This window comes from Acanthochromis polyacanthus, chromosome 6 (assembly GCF_021347895.1).
Source record: "Acanthochromis polyacanthus isolate Apoly-LR-REF ecotype Palm Island chromosome 6, KAUST_Apoly_ChrSc, whole genome shotgun sequence".
Taxonomy (NCBI): domain Eukaryota; kingdom Metazoa; phylum Chordata; class Actinopteri; family Pomacentridae; genus Acanthochromis; species Acanthochromis polyacanthus.
In genome coordinates this window covers 9,881,605-9,898,392 of record NC_067118.1, presented here as the reverse complement: position 1 = coordinate 9,898,392, position 16,788 = coordinate 9,881,605, and the positions used below count along the sequence as shown (strand labels likewise).

At 35.7% G+C, this 16,788-nt stretch overlaps 1 protein-coding gene across 6 annotated transcripts in view; it reads right to left on the bottom strand.

The window, feature by feature from the left end:
• Positions 1-3,921: 3,921 nt before the first annotated feature.
• The window catches only part of agap2 (ArfGAP with GTPase domain, ankyrin repeat and PH domain 2), a 46,703-nt gene continuing 33,836 nt past the window's right edge, over positions 3,922-16,788 (bottom strand). For 4 of the 6 annotated variants that reach the window (XM_022202797.2, XM_022202794.2, XM_022202796.2 and 1 more), the window contains 8 exons: positions 15,602-15,727; positions 15,359-15,493; positions 12,625-12,684; positions 12,177-12,328; positions 9,863-9,953; positions 8,611-8,833; positions 6,909-7,185; positions 3,922-5,112 (listed from right to left, as the gene is read on the bottom strand). In XM_022202797.2, the coding sequence (XP_022058489.2) occupies positions 4,903-5,112; positions 6,909-7,185; positions 8,611-8,833; positions 9,863-9,953; positions 12,177-12,328; positions 12,625-12,684; positions 15,359-15,493; positions 15,602-15,727 (1,274 nt within the window). In that variant the 3' untranslated portion in view covers positions 3,922-4,902. The remainder of the gene's footprint in view (positions 5,113-6,908; positions 7,186-8,610; positions 8,834-9,862; positions 9,954-12,176; positions 12,329-12,624; positions 12,685-15,358; positions 15,494-15,601; positions 15,728-16,788) is intronic. The other 2 variants (XM_022202799.2, XM_022202795.2) reach the window with 1 other exon arrangement.

Sequence of the window (16,788 nt, the reverse complement as noted above, 5' to 3'; positions counted from 1 at the left end):
CTTTATATTTCCACATTTATTTATTTAATTATTTATTTCTCTTTATATTTCCACATTTATTTATTTAATTATTTATTTATTTATTTCCCTTTATATTTCCTCAGTCCACCAAGAAAAGGAAAAATGCAAATCAGTTTGCTCTGGGCGGGGATTCTGAACACAGGAGTCCTGCCTGACACCAGCTCCCAGCACGGCTGAAGTGAAGCCATGTCACCGTTGAGCTTCGGCTGATTCTGCCACTGATAAGAAAATAAACATTAATTTACCGAATTAGCTGCGTCCTTTCAGTGTCTGATGGCAGAATCAGCCGAAGCTCCACGGTGACACGGCTTCACTTCAGCCGTGATCGGAGCTGGCGTCAGGAAAGAAGCCTGTGTGCGGGTACGACTCCCCACCCTGAAAAGGAAGCCCCGCCCAGAGCAAACTGATTTGCATTTTTCTATTTCATGGTGTCAGGCATTATGAAATAACCACCAAGAAATAAAATGCAAATCAGTTTGCTTTCACTTGGTGGACTGAGCTGTCAATCAAATGGCTCTAGGCGGGGCTTCCTCATCGTTCCTGATCACAGGCATATGAAGAGTAGACACGACACGCCCCTCTCAGCGACCTGTGATCAGGAACGACGAGGAAGCCCCGCCTAGAGCCATTTGATTGACAGCTCAGTCCACCAAGTGAAAGCAAACTGATTTGCATTTTATTTCTTGGTGGTTATTTCATAATGCCTGACACCATGAAATAGAAAAATGCAAATCAGTTTGCTCTGGGCGGGGCTTCCTTTTCAGGGTGGGGAGTCGTACCCGCACACAGGCTTCTTTCCTGACGCCAGCTCCGATCACGGCTGAAGTGAAGCCGTGTCACCGTGGAACTTCGGCTGATTCTGCCATCAGACACTGAAAGGAGGCTGCTAATTCGGTAAATTAATGTTTATTTTCTTATCAGTGGCAGAATAAGCCGAAGCTCAACGGTGACATGGCTTCACTTCAGCCGTGCTGGGAGCTGGTGTCAGGCAGGACTCCTGTGTTCAGAATCCCCGCCCAGAGCAAACTGATTTGCATTTTTCCTTTTCTTGGTGGACTGAGGAAATATAAAGGGAAATAAATAAATAAATAATTAAATAAATAAATGTGGAAATATAAAGAGAAATAAATAATTAAATAAATAAATGTGGAAATATAAAGAGAAATAAATAAATAAATAAATAAAAGGAAAAAACAGAAAAGGTAAAAGCAAAGACAAAATTTTCCTTTTTATTTATTTATTTATTTATTTCTCTTTATATTTCCACATTTATTTATTTATTTATTTATTTATTTCTCTTTATATTTCCACATTTATTTATTTATTTATTTATTTCTCTTTATATTTCCACATTTATTTATTTATTTATTTATTTATTTCTCTTTATATTTCCACATTTATTTATTTAATTATTTATTTATTTATATTTTGATTTGGCACTCCTATTGCACCATATCCGGCAGGCGCTACAGAGTCATGTTCACAAAAACCACCAGACACAAGAGCAGCTTCTACCCCACTGCTAATAAACAGCTGAGCAATTCCTCCACACCTGGACAATATACAGTATTCCAATGGATATCTACAGTACTTTTGCAATAAGAACAGCATTCTGCTTTTTGCACTGTATGGCAGTCTAGCAATTATCCTTTTGTGCTACTGTATTTATATATTCCTTTCTAGCTTATAAATATCTGTATATATGGTGTTATATTTATTTTTGCTACTACTATTTTTTCCCTGTTCTTCATTCTATATATTTTTTTTGTTTATTTTCTTTCCTTATTCCTACTTGTGTACATATTGGGCCATTAAAGCCTACTCTGATTCATGTGCTTAGTCCACACTAATATCATATTGAGTGCAGGATGGTTTTGCCAGTGATTCTCAAACTGTTTGCAAACTATCCATCCATCCATTCTCTATACCCCGCTTTATCCTCACTAGGGTCATGGGGGTGCTGGAGTCTATCCCAGCTGACTCAGGCGAAGGCAGGGGACACCCTGGACAGGTCGTCTGTCACAGGGCTTGTTTGCAAACTGGGATATTACAAATCATAATAATATAGTATGATAAGTCTTTTATTATATTATTGTAATTAATTTCTGTGATGTTGAGAGAGGATGAGGAGGCAGACACAGAGACATTCTGGAGACTCAGATGGCTTAAGTTGAGAATAAGGTTTACTAAACTCAGGAAAAGTGATATAACATTCATGTGAACATTGCCAGCATCAATTCTGAGGATTCTCTTCGACCTTCAGATATATATTAGGTTAGGAGGAATGTCATATTTAGATCACAGCCTAGCATGGGGACAAATATCTGCTCAGGTACGTGAGACTAGACAATATCTAACCTTGACCAGGTCTTAGAGTCCTGACATATCTTCCTCCTACAGCAGGTGTCTCTCTCATGTATGTTCTTCTTCAGCATCTGCCTTTCTCAGGGTCACATCAGAGGCAGAATAGGCCCAAACCTGCTCACAGGTTCACATTAGGATAATCTGAGGTGACCTCTTGGATGTACAGGATGATTGAAGGTGACTGTAGTTGACAGATGCAGCCTGCATGATATTAAGCTAACAGCTGCAAGGAAATATCTTAGTAAAGGGAAAGAGAGTAATGTTTCCTTCACAATAAGAAGAAATATAATTAGGTGTATTACTAATGATTTACAGATCTAATCATATGTAGAAGTTGTGGCTAAAATAAACATGAAGCTGGACCAGAATTACTAAATTTTAGCTACTAACTGGAGTGAGATGTTGTTTTCTTATAGATAACTAATGCTAATTTGTATTTTTAACATTTTCATTTTTAAGCAATGTAGGTGACCCTTTAAATAGCGCGCAGGAATCCTTAAAGTATTAGACAAAAAGACAAAAGTTCATCATTACAGCAATATCCTAAAAAACAAAAAACACAATTTGCTCAGTGGAGTAAATTTTATCTTTCACTCTGTTGTTGAAATTTTAGTAGTCGAAAGGTTTGGCTGAAGTCAACACCAATGATTACCTTTTATTTATTGAAGTTACTAATTCTATTTTTCATCTCACGCTGGACTTTTAAGTTGTGTATTGTTTTATGTGTATGCTATGTACTTTTATTTTTTGCTTTTCTGTATCTTTTCAGGGAAAATGGATGCAAACTGGCTGCTAGCTAAATATAGTTTTCCCAGCAGCCAGCAGGGGGTGACTTCTCTTGTTACGATTAGATTCCAATTGTATAGAAGTCTATAAGAAAATCATCAACTTCTCATTTGATTTACTACCTCAGGAAACATTTTTGTAACAAATTTACTGTCTCAATCAGCAGTTGTCAGTTCACTTACTGAAGATCTTGTGCCAATTTTAAGGTAAATTTTAAAATGTTTCTCTTAATAAAAGAAAACTTTGACTTTCCAGAGGTATATTGACACGGGAAGCAAATTTTAAACATATTTTGGACCATGCATTTTTTCCAGTAGCCAGCAGAGGGCGAGACCTCCAGTTGTATAGATGTTGATGAGAGAGTTAACCTACTTCTCACTTGATTTACTACCTCAGTAAACACTTTTTTGGATGTGTTTATGTCTCAATCAGTAGTTTTAAGTCTCCTTTAATCCAGCATGATGCTGTTTTTGTATTTTATGGTTCCATTTACAGTAAAATAGATGATAAAGAAGAGTCCATTTTAAAGCTCGTGTCATTTAACTGTAATTTTTGTCTTTAACAAATCCTGCCAGCTGACTTACTAAAACACAAATTTTATGCTAATTTTAAGTAGTAAATCTTTAAATGTTTCTTTTAGTAAAAAACAAATGTTTTGATCATTTAGAGGAATACTGACACAGGAAGCCAATTTCAATTGTAATTTGGGCCCACATACAATCACAAAATAAAGCACAAAGACTGATCATATTAATGCTAATTAAAAAATGTTTATTTTATTCCTGTAACCATTTGTTTTAGCTCATGAGGGATTCACAGAAGAACACCTGTAACCTCTTCGTACTTCACTGTAAACTCATGGGATCGAACCTACACAACAGTAATATGAATGTGAATAATGTCTCCATGTAAAGTCTCTCGGCTAAATCCCAAATAAAACTTTTAACAAATAGCCACATATGCAAAACCATCTTATTTTATGACATGTAGGAGAATAAGAAATTATAAAAGACAATGAAAAATCAAGCAACGTATCGTTTAAAACTACCAGTAAGAAATCATTTACAAAAATCGAGTCTGGTTTTTCAGTTGTGTCTTTCATACAGTTTAACATTAAGTATGTAGTATAGATACATTTACAGTATATTAAAACGGCATATGTTGGACCTGTGATTGTAACACTGACATATTTCATATTCCAAACCATTCATTTTTCTAGTCTAAGCAGAATTATCTCAGCGGATTCGTCGCTGAAAAACAGTTTATATTGGTCGAACCGACACAGAACTAACAACATGACATATTGTAGGTTTTATTTGTAAAGCCAAAGAAAAGAGAAAAAAGAAAGAAAACAAAAAGCAGTTTTGGTCCAGTCACAAAAATCTGAATAAAAGCATCAACCTCTCCACGTCTGTCAGCGCAGTCGCTCGACACTAAAACTTGTTGCTTTTCGTCATCGTAGCCGGATTATTGCACTTCTTTTGGAGGAAGTGGAACAGAAGCAGGTTGGAGTTTTTCTGCTCTACAGTTACAGAAGACAGCTACAGTTCTACTGGAGTCGCTTTGAGATAAGGTCAACCACAACACAGTATTTCAGCAATATGTCTGTCATCAACAAACTGAATGGATATTGCTTATAAGTTGTTTGATATGTTGTTCAGTCTTGAGGAAAAACATGTTTTTAATCCTTCGTACTATCATTACACTAGATGTGGTCCGGTCCGGTCCAGGCTACGACACCCGCTTCCTGGAGCTGGTTCGGCCCAGGCTGGCGGTGCTGGAGCGGCGGGCGAGGATGGGCGTGGCGGCGGCGGTGGGTGACGTGTCATTGGGGCAGCCATGTTGGAGCAGGATGTCCATGCAGCCTTTGCTCCCTGTCTTCCTGGCCATCATCATGGCGGTCTGGCCTTGGTTGTCCTTTGCCCTCACGTCGATGCCGTACTGCAGAGGAGCAGACAGAGCCAGAACAGGGATATTTATTTATTTCATGTATATCGATTATGTATTGATAACAGGGCAGGACAGTGAACAGAGAAATGCAGCTATGTTTACAGCTGAAACTGAAGACAGTTGGTGTATTTTGAAGGGGCAGAGTGGTCTAACCCACAAAAAATCATAACTGAGTTTATAATTTCCGTAATATTTTATGGTCTAGATTTTAGTGGTCTAACCCACAACCCAAATAAAATGTTAAACTTCGAATATTAGACCATTCTTGAAAACACAAAACTTTGAACCCATTTTTCTCAAAAATTATAGAAAGTGGGTTTGACCACTCTGCTTCCAAACACTTCAAGTTACAGAAAAACAACTAACTACACAGCTTAAGTCATTAAAGAAGGTAACAATGTGGCTAAGTAATAGAGAAGCTAGCTACACAGCTAAAATAATAGAAGAAGCTAACTACATAGCCAAAGCCATAGACAGAAGCTAACAATGCAGCTAAAGTCATAGACAGAAGCTAACATCACAGCTAAAGTAACTGAAAACAGCTAAGCATAAAGCTGAAGTTATAGACAGAAGCTAACTACACAGCTAAAGTTATAGAAGAAAGCTAACTACAAAACCAAAGTCATACAGAGAAGCTAACAGCACAGCTAAAGTAACTGAAAAACAGGTAATTACACAGCTGAAGTTATAGACAGAAGCTAACAACAAAGCGTAACTAATAGAAAGAAGCTAACTACATAGCCATAGTCATGGCCTGAAGCTAGCATTGCAGCTAAAGTCATAGAAAGAAGCTAACAACACAGCTAAAGTAATAGAAAAACAGGCACTTACACAGCTGAAGTTATAGGCAGAATCTAAATACACAGCTAAACTAATAGAAAGAAGCTAACAGCACAGCTAAAGTAACTGAAAAACTGGTAATTACACAGCTGACGTTATAGACAGAAGCTAACAACACAGCGTAACTAATAGAAAGAAGCTAATTACATAGCCAAAGTTATAGGTAGAAGCTAGCATTGCAGCTAAAGTCATAGAAAGAAGCCAACAACAAAGATAAAGTAATAGAAAAACAGGTAATTACACAGCTGCAGCTAAAGGCGGAAGCTAACTCCACAGCTAAACTAATAGAAAGAAGCTAACTACACAGCTAAAGTAACTGAAAAAGTTAAACTTAAAAAAAATGCTAACGACATACTTAAAGACACAGGCATAAGCTAAGTACACAACCAAAATCATAGAAAGCAGCTAACAATGCAGCTGAAGTGAGGGAGTTAGAAGAGTCAAACCCACAAAAAAATCCAAACCGAGTTTTATGTAATTTCTACTATTGGTGAATTTGTACTTAAAAAAATGAGTAATTAGTGCCGAAATGTTTCTGGCAATCTGAATTTGGGATTTGTGGATATTTATTTTTTTTATTTTTATTTTTTTGTTTCTTTCTTTTACATGTGGAAAAAAACACAACAGTGACAAAACTAAAAGATGTTGAGTTTATTGTCATACAAAAACCATAAAAATGAGCAAATCTGCCTCGTGAAGAAGCAGGTATCAGTGAATGTGTGGTTAAAAAATGGCTAATTATTGCCAAAAAATTTCTGTCAATCTGAATATGGATGCACCTTCAATTTTGTTTTTATCCGACTAACAGTGAAAAATCTAAATATGCCTAGTTTCTTGTCATATAAAATTACAAAAATTGGCCAATTTTCCTTGTAAAGAAGCAGGTATCAGTGAATTTTGGATGAATCAGTGAATGTTTTCTGGGTAAAAAATGAAAGCAAACCCACCCAGACCAGCAGCTGGGTCATCACCACGTCTCCCAGCTGACAGGCGGCGTGCAGAGCTGACCGAGTCGAGGTCGATCCGGCCGGCGGAGCGTTGATCTGGTCCTTGGTGCTGTGGGCCAGAAGCAGCAGCAGTCGGGGAAGATCTCTGTCAGTCACGGCCGACAGCAACCAGACCGGCATGTTGTCATCTGGAGGGTTCGGTCCTGACGGAGGCTGCAGAGGAGACACGAAGGCTCGCTGCTCGTACTTCGCTCGAATCCACGACTCCCGTTCCTCTCTGATGGAACAGAATCACACAGAGGAGAATAAAAATAGGATGTCAAGGTGTAAAATCTAACTTGATGGGTGTTTTATAGTCAGATTTTTATGTAATTTAGATTAAATTTGAAGTCTGTATCACTGCAAGTTTTAATCTCACAGCTCCTTTATCTTGTGTGATTTAGTTGATTTAATGATAAACATAAACAAGTGAATTAATATATCTGTATGTGTAAGAAATACTTCATATGAAATTTGTGTCCTACAAGCACCAACAGCTTTTCTGCAACACTTTTGACTTCATGTTGTAATAAATGGTTCATAATGGTATTGTAAGCAGGTATAAGGACAATTTTAAATGTCTAATATTAGATTTATTTTTTTCCAAATTTGAATTATTACAGTTGGTAACTAGTGGAAAAAACACTTGATGGTATCATAAAACAGCTGTAGCTAATATTAAATCTATCCTTTTTCTTAATTTTTGAAAAACTTTTATTTATCATAATTACTATTTCATCATCAAATAAGTCAAAGAATTTTACATCACACAAAATAATACAATGACAATAGCTTGACAAAAAGCTATTTCTTATATTTACATTATTATTATTTTTGTTCTTCTTCTTATTATTATTATTATTACAGAAATAATATAATGACAACAGAATATCACAACATTTAATGTGTTATTGAATTAAGTCAAATATTAAATTGTAAATAAAATAGCATGTTAAATAATTAAATCAATGTTAAAAATACATTTAAAATACCTAAACATACATATGACATATAAGGTGTATTTAAAGTTTGATATAATCCCTATAAATTAATTTAATAGTTTATGTATTTATTTATTTATATTTATCATTATTATTTTTTCATAATAAGTTAAATAATTTTACATCACACAAGATAATATAATGTAAATAATAAATTAGCTATAAATTATAATAGAATAGACAAAATACTAAATTAGATTAAATTGAATAAATTAAAATAAAACCAGATTAAATTAAATAAAACAAAAGTAAAAATACCTGGACTAAAAGTAAATAAAAAAGCAAATAAAAAACAAAATGAACTGTACCTCATTAGTAATTAAAACAGTTAAGTTAATGGGGATGAAAATAAATGGAATATACATCTAAATACTAAAATATACATGTGACAGACTGGGTGTATTAAAGTTTTATAGCAAAACATTGATTAGTAATGACTGATAAGAAAGTGTTGTTTTCATTTATTTATTACACTTACTGTTATTGATTTCTCTATTTAATTATGCATTTACATATTTTAGTTCATTAATTGCATTGTTTACTTCTTTTGTTTAAAAGGAAATATTTGTGCTGGTAAATAAACTGATCAGTGTAACAGCAACTAGAGGCCTGTTTCTGTTGGAGCGTGGATTAAAATAATTAGATGTTCTGTTTGAACCTACCGTGTGGCGTTCGGGGTCGGTTTGGTCCGGCCCTGGGTGCAGCTCTCCCAGATGCTGTTGGCCATGTGGTTCCCGATGGCGGCCAGGACCTGGGTCAGCTCTCCTGGCCAGTCATCCAGGTCCAGGGACCGGACACGAGACAGGTGGGTCCCCAAGTTCCTGTGGATCCCTGAACACTCGATGCAGATCAGAGCTCCCAGGTTCAGGCTGGCCCAGGTGGGATCTGAGGGCAAAGGAGGAGAACCGGTTACTGGAGGTAAACCTGATAACGTCTGACCATCTTCAATTTGACTGATTGCTGTACACTGCCCGTCCCAAAAAAAAAAAACTGTTTTAAACCTTTTGAACAGGAATCTAGTCATTTTGGGTCAATATTGAGTCCTTTCGGACAACATTTAATTCATTTTAGACATATTTTAAGACATTTTGGACAAGTTTTGAGTCATTTTGCACAATTTTGTGTCAATTTTCAAAACATTTTAAACAGGCTGAACCCATTTTGGACATAATTCCAGTCATTTTTCCACCATTTTGAGTCCTTTTGTACAATTTTTGAGTCCTATTGGACTCGTTTCAAAGCATTTTTTAACTAACTTAGGTAGAGTTTCAAGTCTATTCGGACAGGTTTTAGTCATTTTGAACTGGATTTCAGTCCTTTTGGACAAGTTTGAAATCATTTTAGACATGTCTTAAGACATTTTAGATAAATTTTGATTCATTTAGAAACATTTGAAGTCATTTTGGACACATTTTAAAACATTTCTGATCATTTTTAACAAATTTAGGTTGAGTTTCAAGTCCATTTGGACAGGTTTGGGTTCTTTTAGACATTTTTTTTGTAATTTTGGACATTTTCCAAAGCTTTTAAATAGTTTGCAACTCGATGTGGACAGGTTTCAAATAATTTTGGAAATTCTGGGTCCTAGGGTACAGTTTTTAAGCAATTTTAAAACCATTTCCAAGCATTTTAGACAGTTTCTGACTCAAAGAACATAGCTACAGTTCTCAGTGAATCTGTATTGCTCATTAAATCATCAGGAGATGATTTGTTTATATGGAGACGCTTCTTCCAGCAGATTTAAGCTCTGGTCAGAACCTGCTCCGGACCAGTTTAGCTCCATCAGTTACCATAGAAATCCAGCAGATTTGTGACATTAAAAACTCTGATTTCGACTCAAGATATTTGCTAAAACCACTAATCTCATTTGGTTTCACAGAACCTGAGGAAACACGATGACATTTAGAAACTCACTCGGTGCTTCACAGTCCACACACAGACCGTTGCCTTTGGCGTTCCTGATGGCCTGCAGCGCTACAGCTTCACTCTGGCTGCTCCTCCGGGCCTGAACAAACACAAAACATCATTTATTTACATCCACACTGTGTTTCATAAACACACCGTGTTTTTATTCCATCTCTGCACACAGAAGAGCAACAACAACGTTTAACTCACTTAAATAAATAATGTAGTTGTAAGCAGGTGTTTATTAATATATTTATCACCAATTTCAATTATAAGAGTCTGTAACTAGTATACAAATACTTGACAGTATTATAAAACCTCTGGAGCTAATATTTCATAACGTCAAATAGTTACACATCACACAAGATAACATAATGACATTAGAATGACTATAAATTAAATGGAATGAAAATAAATGAACAAAAATCTTAAAGTAAATGAGAATATAAAGGATAAATAAAATTAAAACGATCCTGTCAGTAATTAAAATTGTTTAACTGAACATTCAAAAACTATATTATACATGTGCCATATGTATGTGGGTGTAGCCTATTTAATGTTAAGAATTTACGAAAATTAAATAATTAATAACAATAAAATAATTTAACAATAAATGATAATACAATAAATAGAAATAATAATAATATTTTGAAAACTTTAAATAATTTTATAAATAAGAAAAATAACTTCATGAAAAATAAAAAGGACAAATAAATTAATAGGATGCCTTCAGAAATTAAAATAATAATTACATTTAAAAACTACAATACAGACATGACAGACTGGATGTATTTAAAGTTTTAAATACTTCTGTTTAAATCCACCTCTGTCTCTATGTGGATGTATTGAACAGTAACATGTATTGATTAGTATCGATTTATTGGACTGTATTTATCACTCTTTCAAAAACAAATTTTATCAATTGTTTTTTCTACATCTGCAGATATTAACATATTTTATTAATTCACTGAATTGTTTTTTTTCTTTTACTCAAAAAATATTTTCTTCTTCTGTTTTTTGGAATTTTGGTTTCTATTTTTTCCAATTACCCATATATTTATTTATATTTTATTTATAGATATTATATCTTATTTTAGTTCTTTTCATTATTTTTATTTCATCTGGTATTTTCTCATTGTGTGAATAGTTTTGCTGCATATTTATTCCTTTCATCGATAAATCACTGTGTTATGTTTCATTTGCATGGAAAGTAAAACATTGTTTGATTGATTGATTGATTGATTGATTGATTGATTGAACAGTCTCATGTGTGTAGCGAATACATTTTTAAAAAAGAGCTGGATAATCTACAGACGATATTTAAAGATATTACAAATCTGTTTTTAAATTTAAATTTTTTTACCATTAAATATTTATGACTAAAGAAACAAAGAGGCACACTGTAATTGTGTGGCTAGCCGCAAACAAACGGATGCTAACGCTACTCAGTAAGACATTTTTCTGAGTTTCTTTCTGTTTTCTTTTCTCTGAGCCACCTTTAAAAAGCACTGTAGGCATTTTATTCTTGGGACTGAACATCATTTCACTCAAAGAAAGAGTTTCACTGAGGACAGAAAAAGGCTCTGTGACCTAAAAAGAACTTAGCAACGATATGCTAACGTGTGAATTAGCATGCTAATTAGCTCATGTTGTGTATACTATATAGGACACTTTTAATTTAGTGCCTGAATACTGATTATGTCAATTTATTCTTTATATATTGACCTCAAAAAGTATCCATGGATTACACATCATATATTTTTGTTTAAAGAGTCTTTGGCCTTTGTGCGAAAATCAATTCAAGGTTTGACCCACCTAAGCTCACTGTTTTTTTTATCTGGTTTTCCATATCAATATGCATTTTTTAAAGAGTCTTTAACCTTTGTACGACAATCTATTCCAGAGATGACTAAGGACCTCATTTTAGATATGGCCCTGGTTTAATGTGGTCTAGATGCAAAAAAAGAACAGTGAAATCTCCAATTCAGAACAGCCGTTTTACAAATCAGAAACTATAGGTTAAATCTTCCTCCGTCTCTGCATGACAGTCTACTCCAGAGTCTAGTTCATTCACTGTTTCCAGCAGTAGGATTTATGTTGTGGCTGACTGGTGTATTTCCAATCAATCAAACCTTCAGGTAGATGTTTAAAGACACAGTGTGGTAGCAGATTTTGCCATAAAGTCTGTTTAAATTCCAAGAAATTATGTGTCTGCACAAGTCAACAATGTACTTCTTTCTCATAGGTTAAACAGAGATAACCAAGACCGAATATTAACTGTAATAAACGACTCGAGAAAATGTGTTTTCTGACTTTTTCTTACCTTGTTCCTGCCACTCTCACAGGACTGCAGACTGGCCAGGATCTGACTCTCTATAGCTGACACCCACGAGTCTCTTTCCTCCAGACTTGGGGCCTCGAAGTGCCACGTCTGCCCGGTAAACGACACAACAATGAAGTCGGCATTCTCTTCCTCTGCAAGGAAAATAAAAGCAGAAGAAAGTCCAGTGAGATCTGCAGGTGTGCGACAGATTTACGGCGGATTAATCTACGGAGCATTCAGTCAGTGAATAAAAAAAAAAAAAAATGCAAACCAGGACAAAACAGCTGCTTGATGGAAGGTGAGAACGGAGAAATCTTTGGGTTGTTAAACTGGAAACAAGTCAAATGAACTTTGGGATATAAATAATGGGAGTCAGACACACGGAAAAGCAAAACAATCGGAGAGAAGCATGCATGTCGTGTGTAAATCCATCAGCCTCGCATGTTACCTGTCTTATTAATGTTTCTCAAGCTACCAAAGCTCTTTAATTTCCACATTTTGCGTTTGGCTGCAGAGCAAGAGATAAGCACAGGAAAAGGAAAAAGAGAAACATAAGGAGACAAGTGTTAAGAGAAAAGCTGCTGTGAAATATTAAGAGAAACAAATTCACTAATCTGTATTCACACAGAAGATACCCAGGAGGAAGATAGAAAATAGGAAACTGTCAGAATGAGGGCCTTTTGCTGCTTAAACAATTAGTTTTGGTACAACCTACAAAGAGGTTTCAGGAAAATCCCCAGAGTCAAAATGATAAGAATTGAGAATATTTTTTAAGCATAACAGCCATTTTTGTTCATCAAATTATGCTTCATCATGCTTACTGTAGTGCAGTCACCCCCCAGTGGTGTTCCAAGACAGTAAAATCCCAGATATATGAGAATATATTAAAATGTTCAAGCTGTTCATAGTAACAAGTGAAGATATCAGAAAATAAGTGCTTCTCTTCTTCAAGAAGACCCAAAAACATACTTAAATGTAAATGTACCAATAGAAAAATTTGCTGCTTATAGACCCTTTAATGACCCACGTCACGAATGACGTCACAGCTTTAGCTGGAGGCAAAAGAGGAAGCAAGGCGAAAGACTGAGGGACTAGGCTCTATCAACTTTTCTAAAATGTCGTCCTGCTGTGTTTTTGGATGCCAGAATAGGAGGAATGACATTGGCGAACGCAAATTAAAGTTTTATAGGATTCCACCGAACACTCGTGCTCAGAGGGAACGAAGACAGTTGTGGTTAAATTCACTGAGGCGAAAAGAATGGACAGAGACGATCAGCTGCAGTCAATTCCAGCCATTTTCAGTACAATAAATCGCTAATATTCTATTTGTAAATAAAAAAATATTCAATTCAATTCAATTCAGCTTTATTCCAGACACTGGGTCCAAATACACACACCATAAGAACAAGGACACAACAAGACACAGAAAAAAATACAATCAAAAACAATAACCCGTTAAATATGACGAGAAATACAGGGAATATTGGACGCGCATCGCGAGGTGCATTTCCTTGAAAACGTCCGATTCGTGGATTATATACCGACTTAAAGACATGTTTTGGACAAAATAGTTTACTGGTTTGTGTTGTCTGGATGACCAAGGTTAGCTTATGGCCGTTTTTGTGGAATATTTTCATCTGTGTGTAATAATGAACCCAGAAATGTCAGTCGCGCTGTGTACGTTAAAGCCGCGTACAGAGAAAGGATGGATGGATATTCGTTGTTTGTTGGACAAATGTGTTTATATTACCCGCTGTGGTAATCACATCTGAAAGTGGTTTATACCGGCGGATTCATGAGAATCTAAGCTTTCCATCGGCATATAGTGTTTATATAATCGCGTTTGCAACCTTCGGACATTCTTTAAATTCCTATGCAAATTAGTAAGTGTACCGCCGGCGGTACACTTACTAATTTGTTTGTATAACGGGTTAAAAATGCTCGAGTTTGCAGCGCAAACTCCCAGCGCAAACTAAATACTCCCAGTCCTGCTTGACTTCTCGCTCCGCTTTTGCCTCCAGCATAAGCCCCGCCCACAAAAAACGTCACAATGTTTGTAAACAAATAAAGGGTCTATTCATTCGATGTGCAACTATATGTACTAAAATTTTGTTTTAGCATTTAGTGTTGTTCCGCCCTTGCTCTGCTTCATTAGCTGGTGGCTAATACTAGCTAATGTATCAAACTTTAGACAGATAAGGCTGTTTTACTGACATATTACCTACACAGTTTATCACTTACTGTATCTGTGCTACCATTTAGTTTCCACATTTAGCACTCTTTCCCTGTTTTATTAGCTGGTGGCTAATGTTAGCTAATGCTAGCAAACTTCACACTGAGTTACTGTTACTAATATATCTCTTAGTCAGTTTGTTATTCCTCAGTATTCATTAGCTGCTTCATTAGCTAGTGGCTAATGTTTGTTGTTGATGAACTTTAGAAAAAGGTTCTGTGTTACTGACATAATACCGAGTCAGTTTGTCATTCTTCTGTATCTGTGCTAAAATTTAGTTTTAGCATTTAGCGCTGTCCCACCTGTACACTGCTTCATTACCTGGTGGCTAATGTTAGCGAACTTTACACAGACCTACTGTGTTACTAACTTACTACTCATTCAGTTGGGTGTGTCTGCCCTGTAATTGTGCTAAATTTTGTTTTAGCATCTTGTTCTGCTTCATTAGCTGCTGGCTAATGTTAGCTATTGTTAGCAAACTTCAGAGTTACTGTATTACTGAAATTTTACAGTCAGCTTGTCATTCCTTCTAAAAAAGTACTAATGAAATTTTAATAACAATTATAGTAAGATAAGAAATGACGATTTTTTAAAACTATATATGCGTGTATGTGTGTGGTAAGGCATACTAGACATTTTTGTTCAGCAAATTATGCTTTATCATGCTTACTGTCGTGCATAACCACCCCCCAGAGGCATTCTGAGCCAGGAAAAACAATGATACAAGCATATTTTTTAAAATGTTCAAGCTGTTCATTGTAACAACTGATGACAGCAGGAATAAAGCCCCCAAAACAAACTAATGCGTTATTTTCCTGCTTGCTCATCGTATATCTAAATACTTCCTGTGTGTTTATTTACACAGCAAAAAAGTCTACTTTAATGCTACTCCTTGCAGCACCAGATTGACGTCATGCAGAAACAGTTTGCTCAGTAGAATCTATTTTACCTTCAGCCTGTCCGACGGCTGCGTCTCCTTTCTGATTCATGCTCTTCTTCCTCCTGTTCTTCTTCCTGTCGCTCATAGGAGACGACTGGCCGGGGTCTTTTCCAGCAAAAGGACTGGCCGTCCCTTCGAGGGCATCTGACATTTGGGGCAAAAATATTAAATAATCTGTGCAGTCGTAAGGGAGCTACAGTGTTTTTGATGTGGGTGCACAGACTAAGAGGTTTAGCTTTTCTCTATACGTACCGACACTTTGTGCTTTAGTGGACAGTGAGGAGGGGCAGCGTTGAAGTCCTCTCTCACCTCCTTGTGGAGACAAACCACCGGACCGATCATCCACCACAGACAGGGTGGCTGGACATAGCTGGGGAACTGATGACAAGAGTGAAAGTGAAGGGGTTATATATGCAGTAGATCATATTTTCATGATGTGCAAAACAAAAGGAGCCATGATCACATAAAGCACAAACTTCCAAATGATATACTTTGTCTTTTTAAGACAAGACAAGTTAAGTTAAGAGAAGATGAGATGAGATGAGATAAAGAAAGATAGGAGACAATGAGAAGAGATAAAATAAATTAAGAGAAGAGAAGATGAGAGGAGATGAGATAAGAGAAGAGAAGAAAAGATGAGATGAGATGAGATGAGATGAGATGAGATGAGATGAGATAAGATAAGATAAGATGAGAGAAGAGAAAATGAGATAAGAGAAGATGATGTAAGAGAAGATAATGTAAGAGAAGAGAAGAGAAGAGAAGAGAAGAGAAGAGAAGAGAAGAGAAGAGAAGAGAAGAGAAGAGAAGAGAAGAGAAGAGAAGAGAAGATATATGTGGGGCTTCATAGCTGTGTGTTTATGACTTTGTTATCATGTTGTCTGTCGCTGTACAGAGCTGTAAAATGTGAAGTTCTGCACTTTTGTCCCCAAAATAGCAGTCTTATCTTATCAGTTTGTTGCAGGATGTTGATAATTCCGCCCTGACATTGCAATGTATGCATGTGCAATATTGCAAGAAGTTGAGTCTTTATAATGAGTTAAACTACACTACAGTTTAAAAGTTTGGGGTTGTTTAGAAATGTCCATAGTTTTGAAAGAATTTTTTTTTAAAATCAGAAATGCAGTCTAGACATTGTTAATGTGGTAAATGACTATGCTAGCTGGAAACAACTTATTTTTAATGGAATATCTACATACGGGTACAGAGGAACATTTCCAGCAACCATCACTCCTGTGTTCTAATGCTACATTGTGTTAGCTAATGGTGTTGAAAGGCTAATTGATGATTAGAAAACTCTTGTGCAGTTATGTTAGCACATGAATAAAAGTGAGTTTTCATGGAAAACATGAAATTGTCTGTGTGAGCCCAAATTTCTGAACAGTAGTGTATATATTTTACAGTTTTTATTTTATTTTTTAAAGATTTAAATCTTTAAT